The 22,289-nt window shown below is 40.1% G+C and overlaps 1 protein-coding gene across 1 annotated transcript in view; it reads left to right on the top strand.

Annotated features, from left to right (window-relative positions):
• LOC124884138 (cGMP-inhibited 3',5'-cyclic phosphodiesterase A-like) overlaps positions 1–21,296 on the top strand; it is a 115,177-nt gene extending 93,881 nt beyond the window's left edge. Inside the window, exons 12-15 of the mRNA XM_047391833.1 lie at positions 872–1,075; positions 1,210–1,371; positions 7,651–7,912; positions 11,210–21,296. Of these exons, the coding sequence (XP_047247789.1) occupies positions 872–1,075; positions 1,210–1,371; positions 7,651–7,912; positions 11,210–11,523 (942 nt within the window). The 3' untranslated portion in view covers positions 11,524–21,296. The remainder of the gene's footprint in view (positions 1–871; positions 1,076–1,209; positions 1,372–7,650; positions 7,913–11,209) is intronic.
• The last annotated feature ends 993 nt before the right edge of the window (positions 21,297–22,289 follow it).

The following is a 22,289-nucleotide window of genomic DNA, read 5'->3' as shown; positions in this document are numbered from 1 at the left end:
AAAACGAAAGACTGTATAAAATTGTGTTTTCAAATACTAGTTGCACACTGAAAGACAGTGTAATGGACATATTTGCAGATGTTTCCCTACAATTAAAGATGAAACACATGATAAAAATATGGGTTGATTGGTAATGGTCATTGGCTAAATTATATTTTTACAGATTTAGTGGCTCAGACTTTAACAAACAGTGAATCCCTGTTTTACCTTTTTACCAAAGGTATGAAAACTTTCTACTTTTGCACATTTTGTTTTCCTCTTTCAAAGCTGTGGTTTTTTTTTTTAAACCAGCAGATCCTTTTACTTACTATTATGCACACACATTTCTGGAGAGCTAGACAATTTCTAGCTTTTCCTCCACTAATAAAGAAATCAATTTTACCTTTTCTCAAAAAATGTTATGATAGGAAATCAGGTATTTATTATTTTTAACCAACCAAGTGTCAAATTAGTACTTTTTCAGGTTAGGCTCCGTTTATGTCCGTTTGTTTTTTGATCTTTAGTATTTCTTAAGGCTTCACATATTTCAAAGGTTCATTAATGTTTTGATTGAGTGAAATAAAAAAAGGTTGTGTAATTTGCCTTCCCACACAGTATCAGAGAATAATATCTAATATCCATTGTTTATGATTTGGTAGATATTCCTATTTAACTGCTTTATAACAAACAGAATGCAAATACAAACCAACAACTAGTAGAAAAATCATGTAAAGAAACTTTACTAATCAATGAATTAAGTAGGTATTTTTTAAATGGCAAACTCATAGTCATACTTATTATACTGTAATAACGTAATAAACCATGTAAACTCGTGTGAATAATCCAATGAACACTGTTAATTTGGATGTTATTCTCTCTTCCTTTGCTGTAGGCTCTTCTGTACAACGACAGGTCGGTGCTAGAAAACCATCACGCGGCAGCAGCTTGGAACCTCTTTATGTCTCGACCCGAGTTCAACTTCCTGGCTAATCTTGAACACGTGGAGTTCAAGCGGTTCCGCTTTCTCGTCATTGAAGCAATCCTGGCCACCGACCTCAAAAAGCACTTTGACTTCCTCGCAGAATTTAATGCAAAGGTAAAATATTTTCTTTATAATTATCTTTATTAGCTAGATTACGTATCTCTTTCTGGCTTTTGGTAATTGTTGTTTAATCCTGAATATCCTAATCAATAGACAACACATTTTCTTTTGCCTTCGTTCCTCTTCAGGTTGGTGATGAAGGAGTGTCTGGCATTGACTGGACCAATGACAACGACCGATTGCTGGTGTGCCAGATGTGCATCAAGCTGGCTGATGTCAATGGACCTCTGAAGAATAAGGAGCTACATCTGCAATGGACAGAAGGGATTGTGAATGAGTTCTATGAACAAGTGAGGTTATGACAATATCTGTAGCCAAATAGTTAGATAGTGATTAAATCACATGAAAAATCCTATAAAAGGAAACGCAGTGATTGCACATTTAAAGCTGCTACCCAGAGTTTTCTGTAAAGTTGAGCATAGTCTCAGGGATCATCAAGACACTTTTGGACAAATGTCAGATGGGCTTGTGTGTTCTTTTGGTTGGCAGTCTTTAGAACTCTCTTATGGTTGCCATTTTGCCCAGTCTCTCTTTCTTGTTGTTGAATCATAAATACTGACCTTAACTGAGGCAAGAGAGACCTGCAGTACCTTAGATGTTGTTTTTAGGTTCTTTTGAAACCTGCTGGATAAGTCATCAATACGCGTCTGCAGTAATTCTTGTAGGACGGCCATTTACAGTGAAGTTCTCTTTTCAATGTTTTCTCGTTTGTGGATTATGGCTCTCACTGTGGTTCATTGCCTTTGAATTGGGTTTATAACCCTTTCCAGACTGAAAGATGCCAATCACTTTGTTTCTCAAATGTTCTTGAATTTCTTTAGGTTGGAGCATGATGTATTGCTTTTTAAGATCTTTTGGCCTACTTCATGTTGTCAGAGAGGTTCTATTTAAGTGGTTTTTTTATTCTACAGGTCTGGCAGTATTCAGTCCTGTGTGTGGAAACTGAAATTGAATTCACAATTTGTGATAGAGCTAGGTTGGTTTTGACAGCTTTTTTTCCCTTAGTAAATGAAATCCTCATTTGAAAACTGCTTTTTGTATTTACTCAGATTGCTCAGAAGATTTGGAACATTTAATTGTGAGAAACAAGCAAAATAGAGGAAATTCATAAGGGGGAAAACTAGTTTCTCACTGCACTGTATAGTTAAACATGAAGGCAACAACCATTAACTTTCTCTGATGTTTACAATAAAGGAAAGGAAAGAATATATAGGAAAGTCAATATTTTGAATTCCCCATCTCTCAAGAGGTAATTTATCTCTGCGCATGCAGTTCTCCTGAGGGAGATCATGCTTCAAGGAGAAGTGGAAAACATGTACCTCTGCATATGATGGGGATTTACGGTTGTTTGTGCTTAAGGACACTCCACTAAGGATCTTTTGTGTGCAACTACGTGTGTCTACCTCTGCCTGGAATCGAATATTCAGAACACTTTCTGGTTCATGAATTTGTTAATGTAGGCAGATGCTTGGCAACAAATCCGTCCTCGAACTACTTGAACCTTAAAGATATGATCTGATTAGCTGGAAGCATAGTGTTATTGCGCAGCAACTGTCCTGATTTGGAACTTTTAGGGAGGTTTGTTTTTGTAACTCTATCCATATTTTTCCCACATGTAAAAAACTGAATGTATGATAATAATGTATATGTTTAACATGCAGATGTTGTAAAAGGCATTACTTTGACTAACAATAAAGGGAAATTGCATATCAGAAACATAAAACCACAGTTCAGCAGAGCTCTAATCTAGAAAATCTTAAAAGAGAGACTGCATTTGGTTGTTTTGTTTGTCAGAAATGTAAACACACACATTTATTTTACACCCTGCAGTATGCATCTTTAACATATTAAACGCCACTGATATCTGATTATACGATGCAGGCTTTGATTCTACCTACATACAATATATACAATACCCACCAGTACTCCACAATGACGCCATACAGGTTTTGGGTTGCCATGGAAATAGAAATCCTTGTGCCCCAACCCCCCCTGTCCTCTTTTTGTACCGCTTGAAAGCAGTAACATCAGACCAACTAACATAAAAGCAGAATCCTGTGCTGTCATACTGTCTGAAGGAGCAAAACAACAATTTTTTCCCCTTTTTGTTATTTTGGGTTTGGGAAATGTATGGACTCATGAACTATCATGTTTCTGGATGAGTAATCTGTTAACTAGAGTAAATGGGGGCAGATGAATTTTCAGCAGAGTATTTATGTCTGCATTTGTGTTGGTCGTGTGGGCACAAATGTGCAGATTGTAGTCGTCACGACTGCACTAAATCTCAGTCAATCAAACGGTTTTATTTGTGGAGCTCATACCTACAAATTAGTAATACTTTGAAGTCATCTTTTTCTATTTGTAGTCTTCTTGACCTACTTTCCAGTGACTGTACCCGGGGGCTGTATATCTAGGACTCTCAGTGCTTGACAGCTTAGTGCATAATATTTCACAGATAGCTTACCCACATTTGACTGAACAGCTATTTTAATTATTTTTTGATACATTTTACTCTCCAAAACCTTAGCTTTTCCATTCGCCATTAGTAAAGATATGGAAAAAACCCTTACAATAAGTCAATCTTTTAATGCAACAGAAGAAATAACATAATCACTATTGCTGCAGTTATTGGTACCCCAACTGTTTATATTTTGCATATCTTCTTTTGCCAGTAGGGCAGCAGTTTATCTTCTAACATTGCACAAGGTTTGAGTATACAGAGATAGATGGAAATTTGATCATTCCTCTTGTCACAGTCTGTCTTACACCCTCATTTTTTCCGCTCACTTGACTGGTTTTTATAGGATTTAGGTCTTGGGACTGTGGTGACCACAGAAGAAGGTTGATTTTGTGTCATGTCAACCATTTCTGTTTTGATGTGGTCTTATGTTCTGGATTATTATGTTTCTGAAAGAATGAAAGCCCATTTTCATGTAACTGGTACAGTCCAGTTATTTCATAAAGTTCATGATACCATGTACTATAACAAGGTTGCTGGTGCCTTTGGAAGAGAAACAGGCCCACAGTATCATGGATCCCCCACCATGCCTAATGAGGTACTTCGTGACATATTGATCCCTTTGAACCAGCTTGAGTGTTTGTTGTCAAAAAGCACAGTCTTAGTCTCAGGCGGCTGTCGCTCAGGTGGTAGGTGTTTGTCCTGTAACCGGTGGGTTTCCTGTTTGAACCCCCGCTCTGTCCTTCTCAGTTGTTGTGTCCTTGGGCAACGACCTTGCCTGCTGATGGTGGTCAGAGGACTTGGTGGTGCCTGTGTATCACTTTTGTCAGTGGGCCCCAGGGCAGCTGTCAGTGTGTGAATTTGTGTATGAATGGTTGAATGACTGATTGTAGTGTAAAGCGCTTTGGTGTCTCTGGGGACTTGATAAAGCGCTATGCAAGTTCAGGCCATTTACCATCATCTGACCAAAGCACATGGTCACAGTAAAGATTCCCATAGAGTTAATGTCTGAGGGTAGGACAGAAATAGATTTTTTCCTGGCATGTCTCCCAAGCAAACAATTGACATGTTGATAGCATCTCGTACTCGTCGTCTTCCGCTTATCCGGGACCGGGTCGCGGGGGCAGCAGACTGAGCAGAGATGCCCAGACGTCCTCTCCCGAGACACGTCCTCCAGCTCCTCCGGGGGGAGCCCAAGGTGTTCCCAGGCCAGCCGAGAGACATAGTCCCTCCAGCATGTCCTGGGCCGTCCCCTGGGCCTCCTCCTGGTGGGACGTGCCTGGAACACCTCAACTGGCTCCTCTCGATGTGGAGGAGCAGCGGCTCTACTCCGAGCCCCTCCCGGATGGCCGAGCTCCTCACCCTATCTCTAAGGGAGTGCCCGGCCACCCTACGGAGGAAGCTCATTTCAGCCGCTTGTATCAGGGATCTCGTTCTTTCGGTCATGACCCAAAGTTCATGGCCATAGGTGAGGGTAGGAACGTAGACCGACCGGTAAATCGAGAGCTTCGCTTTTTGGCTCAGGTCTCTCTTCATCACAACGGACTGGCACAGCGCCCCCATTACTGCGGCAGCCGCACCGATCCGTCTGTCGATCTCCCGCTCCATTCTTCCCCCACTCGTGAACAAGACCCCGAGATACTTAAACTCCTCCACTTGAGGCAGGAACTCCCCTCAAACTTGAAGAGGACAAGCCACCCTTTTCCGGTCGAGAACCATGGTCTCGGACTGGAGTAGCTGATCCTCATCCCAGCCGCTTCACACTCGGCTGGCCCCCTCTTGGCTAGAGGGGGCCAGCAGGCCCACGTCATCTGCAAAAAGAAGAGATGAAATCCACTGGTCCCCAAACTAGACCCCCTCCGGCCCTTGGCTGTGTCTAGAAATCCTGTCCATAAAAGTTATGAACAGGACTGGTGACAAAGGGCAGCCCTGCCGGAGACCAACATGCACCGGGAACAGGTGCGACTTAGTGCCGGCAATGCAAACAAAACTCCTGCTCCGCTTGTACAGAGACCGGTTTGCCCCTAGTACTCCTGGAGCACCCCCCACAGGGCATCACGAGGGACACAGTCGAATGCTTTCTCCAGGTCCACAAAACGCATGTGGACCGGTTGGGCAAATTCCCATGAACCCTTGAGTACCCTGTAGAGGGTATAGAGATGGTCCAGTGTTCCACAGCCGGGACGAAACCACACTGCTCCTCCTGAAGCCGAGGTTCAACTATCGGCCGGACTCACCTCTCCAATACCCTGGCGTAGGCCTTACCAGGGAGGCTGAGTAGTGTGATGCCCCTGTAGTCGGAACACACCCTCTGGTCACCCTTCTTATGAAGGGGGACCACCACCCCAGTCTGCCAGGCCAGAGGCACTGTCCCCGACCGCCACGCAATGTTGAAGAGGCGTGTCAACCATGACAGCCCCACAACATCCAAAGACTTGAGGTACTCAGGGCGGATCTCATCCACCCCCGAAGCCCTGCCACCGTGGAGCTTTTCAACCACCTCGGTGACTTCCGCCTGGGTGATGAAAGAGTCCAACCCCGAGTCCCCAGCCTCTGTTTCCACCACGGAATGCGTGATGGCAGAATTGAGGAGATCCTCAAAGTACTCCTTCCACCGCCCAATAAAGTCCCCAGTCGAAGTCAACAGCTCCCCATACCCACTGTAAACAGTGTTGGCGAAGCACTGCTTCCCCCTCCTGAGGGGCCGGATAGTTTGCCAGAATCACTTCGAGGCCAACCGGTAGTCCTTCTCCATGGCCTCACCTCACCGGGATTTTGCCTCTGCCACCGTCCGGGCCGCGGCACGCTTGGCCTCACGGTACCCGTCAGCTGCCTCATGAGTCCCACAAGCCAACCACAGCCGATAGGACTCCTTCTTCAGCTTGACAGCGTCCCTTACTGCCGGTGTCCACCACTGGGTTCCGAGATTGTCGCCGCGACAGGCCCTGCAGACCTTACGGCCACAGCTACGGGCGGCAGCATCGATAATAGATGCGGAGAACATGGTCCACTTGGACTCAATGTCTCCAACATCCCTCGGAATCTGGTCAAAGTTCTCCTGGAGGTGAGAGTTGAATACATCCCTGGCCAAGGGCTCCGCCAGACGTTCCCAGCAGACCCTCACTATGCGCTTGTGCCTGCCAAGTCTGTCTGGCTTTCTCCTCCTTCAGCGGATCCAACTCACCACCAGGTGGTGATCAGTGGACAGCTCAGCCCCTCTATTCACCCAAGTGTCCAAAACATGCGGCCGAAGGTCTGATGATACGACAACGAAGTCTATTATTGACCTCCTGCCTAGGGTGTCCTGGTGCCAAGTTCACTGATGGACACCTTTATGTTTGAACATGGTGATCATTATGGACAATCCGTGACTAGCACAGAAGTCCAATATCAAAACACCACTCGGATTCAGATCGGGGAGGCCATTCATGCCTCTCCAGGTGTCATTGTCGTTTCCCACATGGGCGTTGAAGTCCCCCAGCAGAATAATGGAGTCCCCGGGAGGGGCACCCCTGACAGGGACGCCAAGAAGGCCGGGTACTCCGCACTACCACTCAACCCGTTGGCCAAAATGACAGTCAGAGACCTGTCCCGAACCCGAAGGAGCAGGGATGTGATCTTCTCGTCCACTGAGAGGGATGGCCTTGCGTCTCTCGTCCGGGCTTGGCCCGGCTGGGTCTCGCGAGGAGCAACCCAGCCACCGGGCGCTCTCCAATGAGTCCCAACCCCAGGCCTGTCTCTAGGGTGGGAATCCGGCTCCGCAGTACCGAGCAACGTCACGTGCCTCGATTTAGGAGTCGTCATGAGGGGTTCTTGAAAGAAAACCCTTTATTATAATTAATTTTTTAGTTGAAATAAAAAAAAAATTTCACTTTATCATTTCAAGCAGTTAAAAAGATGATCATATGTGAAAACAGGAAAATGGATTGTCATGACTATGCTGTGTGATATATTCATGATCACTGTTAAATTGTGTCAATTAAGCCAATTAAATGTTGGCTTACTCTGAGTACTATTATTAAATAACATGTAAATCTTTAATATTCCATTGCCTGTATATTTGATCTTTTCTCTCCCTTTTACATATTTACCATTTTGTATATCCCTCCAGGGTGATGAAGAGGCAACTTTAGGCCTTCCTATCAGCCCATTTATGGACCGGTCTGCCCCCCAGCTCGCCAAACTGCAGCAATCCTTCATCTCTCACATAGTGGGACCACTGTGTACCTCCTACGACTCTGCTGCTCTTATGCCGGGGCGCTGGGTGGACCCATCTGAAGAGGCGGTTGAGCTGGTTGCGGACAAGGAAGGACAAGATACAGAAGAGGAGGACACAGCGGATGAGGAGGCCTCAACAGGTTCCGATGCCTCCCGTATGTCTGCCTCCTAATTATTAAATTGCAGGAAATCATTGCTGAAAGGTGCAGTAAAAATAACCAGAATAACTCTGAGTTAGGTTGCTCTGTAGAAACTATGATCAACAAGTAGCCTACAGCATGGAGCTAATTTGACCACTGTAGCATGGTTTCTGATCCAGGACTCCTTGTAATCAGTCAAAAGCACAGCAATAACTGGGTTTTAATGTTTTGTTTGCAAATGCTAAATATATATATAGACGACAACTTAAACATAATGAAACTTCTGAGAAAATATGGGTATTAAACTAAGACAAAACATTGACCAAGACAAAATGCACAAATTAAAAGCTTTTAATTGTCAACAAACCAGAAATGTTTATCTATGTACACCAACCCCAAGTTAATCTCACATCTACACTTAAGGGGGGAAGCTTTGGTTTCAGTTTTTGTGCTGAACGTTAACTTTGTTTTTAGATAATTATTATTATTATTTAGTTGCAAAAAAGTTTATTATAGAAAACGTTTAAGTTTTTTATGATATCTAAATTTTCACTGTATTTTTCCTCTGATATACAATGATCAGCTGAGTTTATTTCAGTCATATCATAATTCTAGCTGAAATGACCCTCTCCACCTACAGGGGTTGGACAATGAAACTGAAACACCTGTCATTTTAGTGTGGGAGGTTTCAAGGCTAAATTGGACCAGCCTGGTAGCCAGTCTTCATTGATTGCACATTGCACCAGTAAGAGCAGAGTGTGAAGGTTCAATTAGCAGGGTAAGAGCACAGTTTTGCTCAAAATATTGAAATGCACACAACATTATGGGTGACATACCAGAGTTCAAAAGAGGACAAATTGTTGGTGCACGTCTTGCTGGCGCATCTGTGACCAAGACAGCAAGTCTTTGTGATGTATCAAGAGCCACGGTATCCAGGGTAATGTCAGCATACCACCAAGAAGGACGAACCACATCCAACAGGATTAACTGTGGACGCAAGAGGAAGCTGTCTGAAAGGGATGTTCGGGTGCTAACCCGTATTGTATCCAAAAAACATAAAACCACGGCTGCCTAAATCACGGCAGAATTAAATGTGCACCTCAACTGTCCTGTTTCCACCAGAACTGTCCGTCGAGAGCTCCACAGGGTCAATATACACAGCCGGGCTGCTATAGCCAAACCTTTGGTCACTCATGCCAATGCCAAACAGCGGTTTCGATGGTGCAAAGAGCGCAAATCCTGCGCTGTGGACAATGTGAAACATGTATTGTTCTCTGATGAGTCCACCTTTACTGTTTTCCCCACATCCGGGAGAGTTACGGTGTGGAGAAGCCCCAAAGAAGCGTACCACCCAGACTGTTGCATGCCCAGAGTGAAGCATGGGGATGTATCTGTGATGGTTTGGGCTGCCACATCATGGCATTCCCTTGGCCCAATACTTGTGCTAGATGGGTGCGTCACTGCCAAGGACTACCGAACCATACTTGAGGACCATGTGCATCCAATGGTCCAAACATTGTATCCTGAAGGCGGTGCCGTGTATCAGGATGACAATGCACCAATACACACAGCAAGACTGGTGATAGATTGGTTTGATGAACATGAAAGTGAAGTTGGAACATCTCCCATGGCCTGCACAGTCACCAGATATAAATATTATTGAGCCACTTTGGGGTGTTTTGGAGGAGCGAGTCAGGAAACGTTTTCCTCCACCAGTATCAAGTAATGACCTGGCCACTATCCTGCAAGAAGAATGGCTTAAAATCCCTCTGACCACTGTGCAGGACTTGTATATGTCATTCTCAAGACGAATTGATGCTGTATTGGCCGCAAAAGGAGGCCCTACACCATACTAATAAATTATTGTGGTCTAAAACCAGGTGTTTCAGTTTCATTGTCCAACCACTGTACATTTCACATTAATTGCAATAAACAAGGCTGCAGATGTTTTATAAGCTTTGTTTTCTTGTGTTAGCAAGAAACAACTGTGCTACCGCTAAAGTGTACAGTTATGGCTTCGCATCAGAATGGCCTCATATATATTATGCCATTTTGTAACCAATTTTTAGCAGTGTGCTAAATTAGGGTCATTTTGTATTTCAAAGAACCATTTCTGCAGAAACTTTAACTTCCTGACTAACGTCTTAAGATGTTTCAGTATTTCTCCATAATGTTCTTACCTCATGATGCCATCTTTGTTAAAAAATGCACCAGTCCTTTCTATAGCAAAACACCCACACAGCATGATGCTGCCACCCCCGTACTTTACAGTAGGGATGGTGGTCTCTGGCTCGCAAGCTTACTCTTTTTGTTCCAAAAGTTATGATGGTCATCATTGGCAACATTTCAGTTTAAGTTTTATCATACCACATTAACATGTCTCCAAAAATTAAGGTATTCGTCCCTAAGCTTATGAGTGGTCCTTCATGCCATACTGGTGCAGAATCTGTTTCATTGTGAATAATGACATTCTCTTGCCAGCTTTAGACTCCATCTTCACAAGGTGTTTTGCTTTTGTTTTGTGTTTGATGCGCACATTTTGCAATGATACCTGTTCATCTCTAGGATATCGGAACCCATATATTTCCAAACAGTATGATGGCTGGAAATTCCCATGGTTATTACAGTGTATAATTCTTTACACAGATGAAAATGGCACCTTAAGCATCTCACAATTATATCAAAGCATAAAACAGACTTGGGGAATTGCACAATTTTCATCCTGATTTCATGGCATATTTCTTTTGATTTTCCCATGAAAGAGTGTGTTTGAGATGTTGCCTTAAAATTCATCTAGATGTGTGTCTCTATTTACTTCAAAATGTTGCACATTAACCTATCAGAGGCCTTCATTCATTCATCTTCTATACCGCTTATCCCATAGTGGGTCACAGGGGAGCTGGTGCCCATCCCCAGCAGTCTATGGGCGAGAGGCAGGATACCCTGGACAGGTCGCCAGTCCACCGCAGGGCAAACTATCAGAGGCCTACAAAGCAATTATATCATTATCTGGGCTTTCTCAAATTATTTAAAGGCTTACTAATTTTAGTTTGTGTAAACCTCTGACTCAAAGAAAATAATAAAAATCTTGAAAAAAAGCTCTTTCTCTCTCATTTTTCTGACATTAAGCAAATAGAGATATCTTTTGTGATCTTAACTGACCTGACAAGAAAATTTAGTGTGATTTTATGTGTTAATGTCATTTTATGATAGTGAAAAAAAAGCTTCTAAGTACTTTTTTACATTATATGTAAATCTTAATTTCTCATCAATCGTTTGTCTAACAGTTTTTTTGTCCTTTTGTTTTTATAGAGCAACAGGAAACCAAAAAGCTGAAAAGACGGAAGGTTTTTTGTCAGATCACACAGCATCTTCTGGAAAATCATGAAATGTGGAAACGTGTAATTGCAACTGAAACCTCAGAGACCCAAGGAGAAAAGGCAAACTGCTTAGGGAACCCTGTAGATTCAATCACAGCAATCCACGAGGAAGAGGAGGAGCCAGTAAGCAAAGAGGACGAGTCAGCCGATGACCTGAATGAAGGTGAAGAGGCAACGGCAGCGGAGGAAGAGGAAGTCCTTCCACAATCAGAGACCTCAGGAGAAAAAGAGGAAGTTCCAGAATGAGATTATGAACTTGAACCTCCTCTTAAACCAGGAATCTTGACCATTCTTTGAAACGTTTGTTTCTTTCCTAACCAAACTCTTTGTATTGTAGCCAGCACATCACTTTGACACAACACTGTAGAAGATGTTTTTGGGTAAAATGTGCCTAACAAAAACAGGGTAGAGGACTGGGATGACGCATGATGACCAGTATATCTGATTAGGAGATGTTCAAAAGAAGAAGAAAAAGAAGAAACAGAGTGGTAATTACAAATAACGGACTACGTTTGTTTTTTACTTTAGCAGCTGTTTTACTCTGGATCTGGAGCCCTGTCCTCACCCAGGCTGTCCCTCGTGCACTAATGGGCCAACAAACGCTCTTCCTGCATCTCTCATTTTATCAACACTCCATGTAACCAACCCAGCTGGCTGAAGGTGTGCAGCAAGCGCCTTCTTCAGGATAATGGGATGAAAGTGAGGGAAAAAGCTGTCTACAGTCATGTGGATTAAAGGAGACTGAAGAAAGAGCCAATGGTATTGTATAAAAAAACAGAGGACCACACAAGTTTCACACAGTCACACTCACATTTAACGCTCGAAACAGAGAAGATATTTGACAAAGAACCGTGTTGCTCCAAAAGCTTTATTCTTGGAAAATCTTGCTAAACGAAGTTTCGTCCGTGTCCAATTTTAGCATTCATTTTATCCCTGTTTTTTTTTGCTTTTGGTCATTCAGTCCACACAGACACCAACGTGTTTTCAGGCTGAACAACTCAGGAAGGCAGATTTAGAATCACAAAAGGACTTCCAACGTCCTTGTCCTTGTATTTCTCTCTGCTTCTTCTTTTATTTGTTTGCTTTTATGTCCTCTAAATATCTGGGCGAGATTTGTACAACATGGCAGGAAACTTCAATGTTAGCAGTTTAGTGAAATCTCTGAGAATGTAAAGTAATCTGCTGTAGTGGACCAGGCTAGTGCTGAGTCACAGCAAATCACCTGTCGGCATCCAGGGGGCGCCGTGCAGCAACAGGAAACTGTTTATATGTCACATTTAGGACAAGGGTAATCAAGCCTTTTTTATAATAAAGAGGTAAGGGGAATTTAAGTAGCATGTGTATGTAGCCAGTTCCTAATAGTAGCATGGAGAAAAAAGCAGAATAAGAGGTGTAAGCACTTTAAATAACACAGAGACTCACATTTTTATTCGAGGTTGACACTGATCCTGTAGGTGAAGGTTCCTCAGCTTAAACCTTACACTCTAAAAACTGCTGGGTTATAAACATCCTATTTACCATTATTTTGCTATTAGTCTTAATGGTCTTAAGTTGATTTTACACAACACGGTTGAGCAATTAATTTTATACAGCATACAGGGTTAGGTTTTAACCCCCAAAGAATGGCTAAAATTAATTGTTAAAAACCGATGAAATATTACTAAACAAGTAATATTTGGATAAAATGTATTATTTATATTGATACCTCCAGTTTCTGTAAACATTTGATCTTTGCAGGGTTGCAGGGGGTGTGTGGCCTATCTGTAGCAGTCAGCAGGGCATCTTCTGGACAGGTCACCAGTAGCTCCAGGTCAAATTGCCTCTTCGGCAAGTAGAACCCCCATGCATTACTTGCATTTTAGAACCATTTATTAAAACCATTTTTCTTACTTTTTAATTCAGTTAATTAATGCCATAAATACTAGAAACATTTGCCCACTAAACATAACACTAATAGTCACAAACCAAGTAATAAGACGTTTATTAACGGTTGAATTTGTGGCTTAAAGTTTATTCTCAGAATATAACACTGTATAAAGTATCGCTTTGGTCAAAACATGAACGTTGAGGTTGCATTACCTGGAAAAAGTAGCTATCAGGTACTGAGCATGTAAAAGCCAAATGTTATATTAAGTGAACAAACTTGTTTTCTAGTGTGAACAAAAGTCATCAGAAAACCCAATAACGTTAACATTATTATACAGCATAATTTTACCCTTTTATTTTATCCTGTGACCAAAATAGAGGTAATTTAAAGAATGATGTTTCTGTCCCAACACTATGAACTCCACATTTGATTGTAACTATAACACAACATATATCCTGACAGGTGGTGTTCATGCTCTCCTTTGGTGCCTTCAGAGATTCTGATTGGTGGTGATGGAGGAAAGCGTGAACATGAAGAACTGCCCCAAGTAATGAGGCTTAGCAAGGAAACAGAGGAGACATGAGAGAAGGGAGAGGAGCCTTTTAGCATCACATGTAGCTTTCCACGAATGGTCAGCAGGGTCTTGATAGCTTTCATATTTTAGCAGATTCTTCCTAATGCAGCTCTTTGAAGAGGAGCCAGTTTGGATTCAAATCAAAACCATGTGATGATATGTGTTTCCCAGTCATTATGCAGACATGCATTGCAGCATATTTAAACTGACATTGGCAAAGCAACAGGGGGGGATTGAGGCTACTTATTGTCTTTACTCACATCAGCAACAGGTAGCTTCATTTTCACAGCTGAAAGACTTCACTGGCACTGTGTGAGAGTTGTTGCTATCTCTAATACACGCAACGCAGATATACACTCATCAGACACTTAATGAGGTACTTCTGATTAATTGCTTGATAAGGCTTATGATAAATCAGGCAATTACATTTAGGCATCAAACACTGTGAAGACTTGCTGATGTTCAAACTGGGCATGAGAATGGTGATGAAAGGGAATTAAGGGACTTTGAATGGGACATGGTTGAGTATTTAAGAAACTGCTGATCTACTGGCATTTTTAGAGACAAGCATCCATCAAGTTTACAGAGAATGGTCTGAAAAAGAGAAACTATCCAGGGGGTGGTAGTTGTGTGAGTGACAAGGCTTTGTTGATGTCAAAGGTCAGAGGAAAATGGGCAAACTGATTTGAGATGATTGAAAGACAACAGTATCTCAAACAATCAATCATTATAACCAAGGTATGTGGAAAACCATCTCTGAATGCACATCATGCTGAACCTTATAGTGGACAGGCGACAGTAGCAGAACACCACACATGGTGCCACTCCTATAAGTTAAAAACAGAAAACTGAGGCTTAACACAGGCTCACTAAAAGTTAACAATAACAGACTGGAAAAATGTTGCCTGGTCTGACGGGTCTCACTCTCAGCAGATATATTCAGATGGAAGGGTCAGATTTTGGCATAAACAACCTCAAGGCATAGATCCATCCTGCCTTGGATCAGCGGTTCAGGCTGCTGGTAGACTAATGTTGTGAGGGAAAATACCACAGCATACCCATCTTCTAAAGGCTACTTCCAGCAGGATAATCAACCATGTCCCAAAACTCAAATCATCTCAAATTGGTTTCTTGAAATAACATTAAGTTCACTGTACTCCAGAGGCCTCTCCATTCACCAGATTTTTATCCACCAGAACGCCTTTGAATGCGGTGGACTGGGACATTAGCATCATGGATGAGCAGCAACTTTGTTTAATCTATGTCACATTTAAGGCAGTTTTATAGGCAAAAGGGGGTTCAACCCAGTACTAATATGGTGTACCTAATAAAGTAGCCTTTGAGTTTAAGAGCAATGGTGCTAGCTGTGTAAAACAATCAAACAGCAGGGCGTTTTCGACTGTATGATAAGCTGAGGAGCAAGATGACAGGTAATAACCGTGAGTATTGATGGTTGGAGCCCCTAAAGCTCTAATGTAGCATGTGAGTTGCAGGGTAATTATTGATCAGTAATAACTACCTGACATACACTATATATGCCCTTTAAGCAACTAGGCTAACATTTTTCAAATACACTGGATGAAAAGAGAGACTTATGCAGTTTGTTAAACAAGCATGTTTGCTTTGACACATTTTCTTCAATCAATTACTGTTTTCTAATACTGTTGTAATGCTGTATAAATATTTAGCTGTATTAACTGCACTGTTGTCAAAATGCCCATTGTTGCACAGGAGGGCTAAACAGTGCAACATAATACCCTTGACTGCTCCTTGGCTTTGCTCACTAATGGATTGCATTACTTCAGTTTGTTTGTTATGCTATAAATTAGGAAGCCAGAGTTAATCAAACCGTCTGCTTATTGTTCTCGTTTACATTTAAGTCGAAAGGCTTAGATGTGGATTGTTTTTATAGAAGCCAGTTAGACGTTCAAAGAAGGAACTGCTTTTGAGACCACATAAACATGTTAAGCTGACAGGAAATCCAGGTCAAAAGAGATAATTGGCAAAGTTAAAAATAAAATTATAAATAAAATGTAAATCTTTTTTAATATCTTAATAAAAACAACCATCTGGATCTGGAATACCTTCCTGAACTAATGCTTCAGGGGTTTGACTTTGCATTGCCTTGAAATGCAGATGAAGATTCCCTCAAACATAAATGATGTCTGCAGCTGTGGCTCCTTACAGAGAGGAACCGTTTGAACTTGATTTCTGTCTGGTAAAACAAATTCTGCCTCTGTTTGGAGCTCTGCTTGTACAAGTTCTCAGAAAATTAAATGTGTGAATCAGTGTTTTGAAGCAGCAATAGAAGAGAAGAGGCAATTTTGACTGGACTTGTACTTACTAATTCAACTACAAAGGGCCGTGAAAAAGAATTTGTCCTCTTACACATTTATTCTGCTTTTTGTCACAAATGTTTTAGATCATCATTTTCAGATAGAGATAAGCAGTGTAAATACAAAATGCTATTTTCAACTGATGATTTGATTAATGATGATAAGTCAAACCAACCTGGTCCTGTGTGAAAAAGAAATTGCCCCTAAACCCACCGAATACTTGTGCCACCATGGCAACAATTGCCTTTAAAAGTTTGCAAAAACTTCATATTCAGCCACATTTGACAGTTTTCAAGCATAAAAGGCATGTTTAAAGGTCATGCAGCAGCATTTCACTTGGGTTTAAGTCCAGAGTTTTACTTGACCACTCCAAAATCTTCTTTTATTTTTCTTTTAGGCATTCAGAGGTGGACTTGTGGTGTGCTTCAAACAATCGTACTGCTAGATTACCCAAGTTTGCTTAACCATAAGGTCAAGATCCAATGCCCAAAGATTCACTTGAAATATTTTTGGATAGAAAGCAAGATTCATAGTTTAATAAATTAGTCATCCTGATCCTGAAGGAGCAAAACCACCCCAGACCATCATACTAACACCAGAATATTCCACTTTTGGTCATCTTCTTGGAGTAACTTCTGTAGGCCAACCACAATGTTTTCTTAATTTGTAGATAAGGCCCTGAAGTCCCAAAGTCTTGTCTTTGTAACCCTTTCCAAACTGATAGCCAACAAAGCATAATATGTGACTTTTTGAGATTTTTTAGCCTACTTCATGTTTTAAGACACGTTCTATTTAAGGAATTTCTTGATTTTGCAGGTCTAACAGTAATCATGACTTGGAGTAGCTAGTAAGATTGAGCCAAAAAAACAAGATTAATCAAAGTTAATTCAGTTTAACCAGGGATATTAGGATTTTTTCTGATAGGGCCAGGTTGGTTTGCAAATCTTTTTTCCCCAATGAGTGAAATCATATTTTGAAAACTGCTTTTTGCTTTTACTCATCTTATCTTTGTCTAACATAAAAAATAGTTTAAAGTTCTAACACCTAAGTGTAAAAGAAAGCAAAAACAGAATAAATATAAAAGGGCAATAACTCCTTCACAGTACTGTGGATATAAATGCCAGAATATTTTAAAGACAAGTTTGCAAATCAGCTGCACAAAAAACATCAAATTATGGCTAATGGTATGTTTGTTTTTTCAAATCAGAAAACCATAGATGTCAAAATTACAAGTCAGAATTTCTTGGCCAACCCGTGTTTGGATTCAGTTTGGCTGAGATGCAGTGAAAGTTGCAGTAATGCGCTATTTACATGCAGCTTATAAAACCGAGGCGTACATAGTGCTATATAATGTTTTTTGTATCTTCTATTTTTTTAAACGCATGAAATGGAGAGAAATTTGTTGTTATTGACATGCATTGCTAGCAGAAGTTACCACAACTGCAATTTGCACATCACAATGATCTTGTGACTCCCAACTAGAACAGGGTCAACTCACCTGTGACATTATTCCTGGGTCTGTGTTCTGACTTCTGAGGCAATTTGGTGCAGAATAACATCCTCTGTTGTCCAATTGTTGTAACCATTCTGATGGGCCACCTAGTGGAGTCCTCCGGGTAACAAGCATAATAAACGGGCAGAAATTACACCTAAATTCCAGCCAGTTGATAATGTAAAAGTACAGTTAAAGAATTTTTTTTTTTTGTTATTTAGTGTGTCTACATTTTTAGGAAACCTAAAAAAAGTTAAGACTTGTTTGCATATTTTTTAAATGAGAAGTAAAATTTCCAAATGATTGCAATGTTTTCACTTTTTAACTACATATTGTTTATAATCATTAACAGTTTAAAAAGCAGACTATACAAATTCTCGTTTTTATTAACTATTTTGAAACAAACTAATTTTCTGCCTTATTTATTTCCGACCCCATAAGCTTGAGAATTGTTTAATCCACGCTGAATCAATGTTTCATAACCATTTAACTTAGTTAAACACCCATTTGATAAAGAACTAAAGGGAAATAAAGGGTATCCAAACGTTACGCAAATGAGTGAATATCTTAATTTTATTTGTTTTGAAAAGACTTATCAAACATTTTCAACATTTTTATCTTCTTTTTCTGTAACATGAGAGCTAAACACACTGAATAAGATAATGCATTATTTAAATGTTTGTAGAAAACCTCTGAGAAATTGTAATACAAATGAAATATTTCTTATAGTAGGAAATTAATTAGGAAAATTTTGTTTAAAACTCTTTAGATTATTCCATTAGAAAAAAAGTATTTTCTTGAAAGTTTTTAAGGCCTTTTCCAAAAATAATTAGTTTAGCAGAACTTACATTTAACAAAGTTTTTGTTTTACATACACAAATCAGCCATATGATTAAGATGGGTGAAGACCATAACACTGCATGATGTCTTGGTGCAGTGCAATATTCTAGTAGAATAACTTCATCCAGATACTAGGAGATTTGCTTAATATCACTATACAATAATTATAATATTCTGATGTTCAAAGTCAAGAAATATATTTTAAAAAAACACTTGAAAAAGATAAAGCTTGCAAATCAGCAATTTGCACATCACACTGGTCTTGAGACTTCTAACTAGGACAGGGTCAACTTGCACTTCATTCACAGATCAGTGTTCCGACTTCTGAGGCAAACTGATGCAGGATCAAATCCCCTGCAAAGCTAAGAACGCAGCTGGAAGTTGCTAATGAGTGATGGCGTTACATAAGAAACACCAAACACAGGCATATGTGCATAACACAATTACTAGCCAATACCAAAGTAGTAATAGCTAAGTCTCATAGGAAAGTTTCATTTGGCAGTTTGTCCAGTAAGGAAGAGGAAGCCAGGGAGGGAATACTAGCAGCAGTTTGGAGACTTAACAAACCAGCACCCTTCAAAGCTCTGTTTGCTTGTAATTCCAACACAGTAGTAAAAAAAAAAAAAACTGCTTGTGACAAAATTTGTTTTCAGAAATTACAATCCTAGCATTATGTGGGTAGAATTAATTTTTGCTCTGGTTCTGCTCAGCATTGTAGCGGACAGTCAGTCTGTTCTGACCAGCAAGGGGATGAACTAGCACAATCAACTGTGTCACCAGAGCACTTTAAATTAGCAAGCCAAGCGGTGTTTCTGTAAAACATAGCAGCAGTGAATGGAAGCAGCTGAAAGTCTCAGTTTTCTACTTATCACTCAGTGATAAGTAGGTTTAACTGCACTAAAGTAGTGCTGCTGTCAAATATCATTTCAGTGACAGGCCCCTTAAAGTCGGTACAGTTGGTTTTCTTTAAACCCGTTGTTTGGCCCTAGGTCAGGTTAAGCTAATGCTGTAAGCTTAGTTGTTTGGCTTGGACACATTTGGATTAGACATAGAAAAAGATTGTTGCTACGGTCAGTAAAACCCTGCAGAAAGAGCAGTTATTGATTAAATTTTACAGGATCAGCTGATGTCAGAGGCCAAATAACAAAGAGAAACTGCTGTAAAACAACAAATTTTCCCTCCTGAGATTTTTTTTTTGCTCACGGATAACACCACTGGTCGCCACAGTTATCTGGTTGCATACTCCATTAGAGAAATTTGTAGCAGCCATGAACTGCATGAACTGTGCTGTGTATTTGTCCCTCAGCATCCAATTGTTTCTTAATCCTGGTGTGTTTTGAACAGAGAGACTGTGTTTAGTTGGTGAGGAGAAAATCACCCCCTTTCTTAGATTATTTTACAAACTTCACCTGATTTTTCAATACAACAGATATTTTGGATAAAGCTCTGCTTTCACGTATAGCACGTCATCACTGGTTTACAAAGTCATGTCTCTGAAAGCTGATTTGTGTGAAAAAAAAACTGTTAGATTTTCTGGTTCTAAACATGATGATAAATGCCCTTTAAGCATAACATATCATTAAACCTCATAAGTGAAGAATATTCTTAATACAAATACAACAATGCACTGCTGAAAAAATAGCTTCAAAGCTTTTACCTTTGTAGCCCTTTGTTCCTCTTTAAAACTTTGAAGTACAGAGATAATTTGATGATTTTACCACCCCATAACAACTAGGTTTTGTTCGCATTTATGGCTACTCTGGTTAGCAGTTCTACCTTCTCTATACTTTCTGTTTTTTTATTTTTTTGGATTTAGTCATCTGAGTCCTACATGATGGCATTAATAACTAGTTTTTTCTTTGTTCTGCCACAACTTTGCCAAAACAAAGAAAAACAACAGTCTACAATGAGAGGCAAACAATTTCATTTCATCGAGTTCTTTCTTTTAAGTATTTTTTAAATATGGAAAAGGGGATTGCTGCAACCAGACTTACTTGTGCAAACCAAAGAAATACTTTTGAGCTTTGCAGCTTTTGTTGATTTGCACAAAATGAGCCCTAAACGAAGCATGTTTTTTTGGGGGGGGGGGTGACATTGTTATATAGAATTTGGTGACAATTTTAGGATATGCATACATTGTATACACATTTTGTTTTTATATGTAAACAGAAATTAAAGTGAAACAAAACCGTCTGACGGACCAATGCTTAAAGTGTTTGTACCTTTGATTAATTTATTCTTTCTCTCTCGTGTCGGTGGACTTTGGTAGGACTACAGTTTAACTCACCAACTCTCCACAGAATGAAGCCATCATAAACCAAAAAACTCTCTTTTTTTCTTGGGTTTGTGGCTTCTGCTAGGTCTCACGTGTATGTCTCTACTGCTCTCTACTGTTTTATGGTTTTCCACATTTGTCACAAGCAAAACCAAAATGATTTTTTCCACCATCTGTAAAATAAGATTAGGCTGGTACAGTTTTATCTGTTAATGCTAAGGCAAATGCTTCACATGCTCAGTTCTTTATATTTTCTGTCTCCAGTATCTTGCACTTAACTCATGTAGCAATACCTACAGGATGGGGAACGTGTGTGATTCACCAGTATTTAAGGAAAATATAACATTTTATTTCTTGTTATTGTTTGACTTTGTATAAAAATATATACTGTACATATTCAAAAGTATATTACGACAAAGAAAAAAAAACTTTTAGAAATAATATTTATTTTTACTGTTTTGTAATTTAGACACAATACTGTAGCTCCTCTATTGCCAGACTTACTGGAAGTGCCTCTCAATAATGTATTACAAAGTAACTATACAATATATTGGGATTATTAGAACCTGTCACTAGCAAGGCATTGTTGATGTTGTTTTGTGACTATTGTTAAATAATAAGATTTATAAATGCTGCCTGTGTCTGACTGCTTCTTGATCTGTTTCAACAGGACCCTTCCACAAACCCTTCACTCTTTAAAGGTTCAACTTTTGATTGGATTAATCAGTTAAGAACTAACTTTTGCAGTTTCACTCTACATGTTTTAAGAAAAATCCAATCTTACATTGAAAGCCTTCATTGCATACAAAATCAAGGAGAGCATAATTATTGTCAAATCCTAACAATTCTTATACATTTAACCGAAATATTTGTTTAACTACGATTTTAAGTTGATCAAAGTTTTCAGAAAGTTTTAAATGCATGACTTTCTGTTTGCCTGTGGTACAAATATAATCTAAAACAGAGGCCATAACATCTCGTTACCAGCCAAAACATTTGCATCTATATTTACTGATAACAAATAAAAGAAAGCAAGCAATAATTTTATGGTCAAGACATGAGTGCTAAGGCTCATTCACAGACATGGATTTTTGTGTAGATATTTCTGTCGGATTTTCTCCTTTCAACTTGGGTGCAAAGTGCAGGGTGGCATGCTTGGTAGCTCATAGCTTAGCAACATCTGTTACATTATATGTACAAGCACCTTAGAGTATACAACATTATCAACTCGTTCAGCAGTAAAATTTTGAAACCTTGACCAGAAAACTGAAAATGGGTCACCACGGGGCAAGATAGTGGCCCAACACATGTACTCAAATCAACACAAATCGTTTGCTAGACACCAAATCATCCTTCTTCCACAGTCATCTCAGTCTCCTGATCTGGATCCTTTAGAAAACCTGTGTGATGAGCTGAAGAGAAGAGATGAGAGAGGACCCAGGACTCTGGACGATCTACAGGGATTATGCAAAAAGGACACATCAAAGATCTCACTTTCTGTTTACTTAAATTTGTGAACTTTTATAGAAGAAAACTAGGTGCTGTACATTTGGCAAACTCGGTTGTACAAAGTATTATCAGCAGGGATACAATGATTGTGGAACAACTGTTTTTTTAGAATCAGTTAT

This window comes from Girardinichthys multiradiatus, chromosome 18, assembly GCF_021462225.1.
Source record: "Girardinichthys multiradiatus isolate DD_20200921_A chromosome 18, DD_fGirMul_XY1, whole genome shotgun sequence".
NCBI classification, from domain to species: domain Eukaryota; kingdom Metazoa; phylum Chordata; class Actinopteri; order Cyprinodontiformes; family Goodeidae; genus Girardinichthys; species Girardinichthys multiradiatus.
This window is presented reverse-complemented; position numbering and strand designations above follow the sequence as displayed.